The sequence below is a fragment of the Salmo trutta genome, chromosome 36, assembly GCF_901001165.1.
Source record: "Salmo trutta chromosome 36, fSalTru1.1, whole genome shotgun sequence".
Classification (NCBI taxonomy): domain Eukaryota; kingdom Metazoa; phylum Chordata; class Actinopteri; order Salmoniformes; family Salmonidae; genus Salmo; species Salmo trutta.
Window position 1 is genome coordinate 29,952,488 of NC_042992.1, and position 3,378 is coordinate 29,955,865.

The window sequence follows — 3,378 nt, forward strand, 5'->3', positions numbered from 1 at the left end:
CCTGTTAGTTAGTTTCCGATTTCTGTCCCTTAGTTTAGATAGCTCAGTTGATAGGAGAATGATGCGAGACAGGTAACACCAGGAATAAGGAATAAGGACAGGAAATACATTTTTTGATAGCACTGGGGCATAAAGTGACTGTGAATCAAGCCATGAAGTGGTTAAGACAGTGGTGGACTTGGAGCTTGGAGTTGGAACTTGGAGACAAGCCATGACAATTAAGAACACACACACACCTCAACCTGTATTGTTAGGGTGCAAAGTTCAGTGCAGGACTCGGCAGAAGGATTTTACATTAACACTGATATTCTAAACTGGCAATCATACAGGCTTTGTGCGATGTGATTTCCTTAAAATGGCTTCCATAGCATCTCTCCCAGAGGGGAATCTCTCCTGTTCTGTGTGTCGTGACATCTTCAGGGACCCGGTCATCCTGTCATGTAGACACAGCATCTGTAAAGTCTGCTTGTTGGAACTGTGGAAACATAACGACGTGCTGGAATGCCCTCTCTGTAGAAGAAGATCATCGCTGGAGCTTCCATTTGATCTGAATCTGAAAAGGCAGTGTGAGGCTGTCTTACAGGAGAGGAGTCGGGAAGACACGACTGAGTCTGAGGTGCTCTGCAATCTGCATAATGAGAAGCTTATGCTCTTCTGTCTGGAGGATAAACAGCTACTGTGTTTAAAGTGTAAGGCCTTAAAAAAAAACACCAACGACGGCCTTTGTCAGATCGATAAAGCTGCTAAGAATTATAAGGTATGAAAACTTGGATGGTTTAAGCTGGTCACTGGCAGTTAATTGTGTTTTGTGGGAAATTGCATTGATAGAAATGTTTTTTTGAAGGTGTACAATTTTATATTTTCAAGTTTATATTTGAGGTCAGAAAGTTCAAAGGTCCATTTCATGAAAATGTGTAAAACAAGTTGTCCGTGTTTCATGTGGCTATTTCAAAAATAGCTCACTACAACTACTACCAATTTTAGGAGAAACTCCAGACTGCACTAAAACCCTTACAGGGAAACCTGAAGGCCTTTAACAAAGTTATACAATCCTGTGATCAAGCAGCAGAAAATATTAAGGTAAGAATGCTGAGTAATATATTAACAATGTTAAACTACAGTAACCTACCCCTTCACATAAACGCTGTGGTCTATCAAATATCCCTCTTACTGTCTCCAGAGCCAGGCTCAGCACACAGAGAAGCAGATTAAGAAGGAGTTTGAAAAGCTTCATCAGTTTCTAAGAGATGAAGAGGCAGAGAGTATAGCTGCGCTGTGGGAGGAAGAGGAGCAGAAGAATAAGACGGTGAAGGAGAAGATTGAAGAGATGTGCAGAGAGATATCATCACTGTCTGAAACAATCAGAGCCATAGAAGAGGAGCTGAGAGCTGAAGACATCTCATTCTTGCAGGTAAGGACTAATTATCCATGTATACATTATTTGTGATACTTGATTAACTAAATTGATCTCATTGATTTTAGTGATTACATTGATTGGTAATTTGCTACTTTTTTTTCTTCTACAGAACTACAAGGTCACAGTGAAAAGGCAAGTTAGTCGTGTCCTTTCTCTATCTTCTCTGTGGTTCTGAACCCAATCCCACACTATCAATTACTCTTGAATGTTTAACAGAACCCAGTACACAGTGCCGGATCTAGAGATGGTTTCAGGTCCACTGATCAATGTGGCAAAGCACCTGGGCAACCTGCAGTTCAAAGTCTGGGAGAAGATGCAAGAGATTGTTCAATATAGTAAGTAATTAAACAATAAAATGTTGGCCCAATGAACACAACTTCTATAAGACTTTGGCCAGGATTCAAATCAAAGACAATAACAAATAAACAAAATATCTCTCTCTGTGAATCCTGATGCATTACTATATTTGTATGGGGCAACGTTTCCAGTTATTTTACAAGCTAGATGGCGCTGTGGTGTTATTTAAAATGTAAAAAACACTGAAAGCAGAAACCCAGCCCTTGTCAATTTTAATCTGTAGTTGTAATCTAATCTCTATGTTCAGCTCCTGTGACTCTGGACCCCAATACTGCCCACCCGCGTCTCCGCCTGTCTGAAGATCTGACCAGCGTGAGAGACTGTGATGCTATACAGTGGCTTCCTGTCAACCCAGAGAGGTTTGATCACCTTCAGTTTGTCCTAGCCTCTGAGGGCTTTATCTCAGGGACACACAGCTGGCTTGTTGAGGTTGGGGAGAGTGAAAACTGGACCATAGGTGTGATCACAGACTCCGTCCAGAGGTCTGGATTGATAAAGAGTGGGTACTGGAGTGTCGGATATTATGAAGGTAAATACTGGGCATTATTCCCACCTGTTCCACCCACTGATATCACATTGAGACAGAAACCTAAGCAGATCAGAGTGCATCTGGACTGTGACAGAGGAAAGCTGTCATTCTCTGACCCTGACAATAACACACGTCTACACACGTTCACACAACATTTCACAGAGAGAGTCTCACCATTTATTGGTAATTACTGTGAACTCCACTCTCTAAAGATCTTACCACTGAAGGTCTCTGTAACAGTGGTTTAGCAGAGTTAGATGGTACTGCAACCGTCTAAATCAGTGATCAAATTCACTACAGGTAATCAATCTCATTACTATAGAGAAATAATGTTTTCAATGGAATGGACCATTTCGCTTGTGAATGGACCATTTCACATTTCCACTATTGAGAATCAATACTGATGTTTTTAGCTCATTAACTATTTGCATCTTTGCCACCATTCATTTCTAATAAACTGATTGAATTCGCTCTCGTGTGCATTCTTCAGAACTGTTGTCAATGATTCAAGCAAACACTTTTAACAGCTTAGTCCGTCATAACATAATACATTTGATCAGGAGTTTAGGAGCTTCTCCAGACGTCTGATGGTACCAGGCCAGGTAATACAGTGAGCCAGAGTATTGAGTAACTTTACTACTGGTGCTACATTCAATAGAGACAGTTTGACCCGGCTGGACTGATTGAGCTGCAGACTGAGTCGAGACAACCTGCCCCTAAGACCCTGCAGAGAGAGAAGGACTGAAGCATTCACTGCCAATGCAAAGCTGCTCTCTATGGAAATGTCCCTTCAGGGCAAAGCATTGCCCTGTAATATAGAAAACTTCTGAAACCCACCTCCATGTGTAGTCTGAAAGTCATCACAAAAACATATATTTACTGACACATTACCTCATTGCTGTATCACATTTAAGATACTTTTGATGATTTGATCTACCTGAGTGAGTTTGAATTTATATTAATTGATGTGATATGGTCCTCATAATGAAATAGTATGTTTAGATGATACAATATGATGAGATATACAGTATCAACATTAGAGGTCGACCGATTATGATTTTTCAACGCCGATACC

At 40.8% G+C, this 3,378-nt stretch overlaps 1 protein-coding gene across 1 annotated transcript; it reads left to right on the plus strand.

Annotated features, from left to right (window-relative positions):
• Positions 1-257: 257 nt before the first annotated feature.
• Positions 258-2,779, plus strand: LOC115175814 (zinc-binding protein A33). The gene is made up of 6 exons (XM_029735346.1): positions 258-757; positions 985-1,080; positions 1,181-1,411; positions 1,527-1,549; positions 1,634-1,752; positions 2,022-2,779. The coding sequence occupies exons 1-6, from the start codon at positions 356-358 to the stop codon at positions 2,549-2,551; spliced, it is 1,401 nt and encodes a 466-aa protein (XP_029591206.1). The 5' UTR covers positions 258-355; the 3' UTR covers positions 2,552-2,779.
• The last annotated feature ends 599 nt before the right edge of the window (positions 2,780-3,378 follow it).

Excerpts from the sequence above, each read along its gene's own strand:
- LOC115175814 (XM_029735346.1), top strand. The coding sequence starts at position 356 with ATGGCTTCCATAGCATCTCTCCCAGAGGGGAATCTCTCCTGTTCTGTG. Across the intron at positions 1,081-1,180 it reads AAGCAGCAGAAAATATTAAG|AGCCAGGCTCAGCACACAGA; the intron begins GTAAGAATGCTG and ends TACTGTCTCCAG. Across the intron at positions 1,550-1,633 it reads TACAAGGTCACAGTGAAAAG|AACCCAGTACACAGTGCCGG; the intron begins GCAAGTTAGTCG and ends AATGTTTAACAG.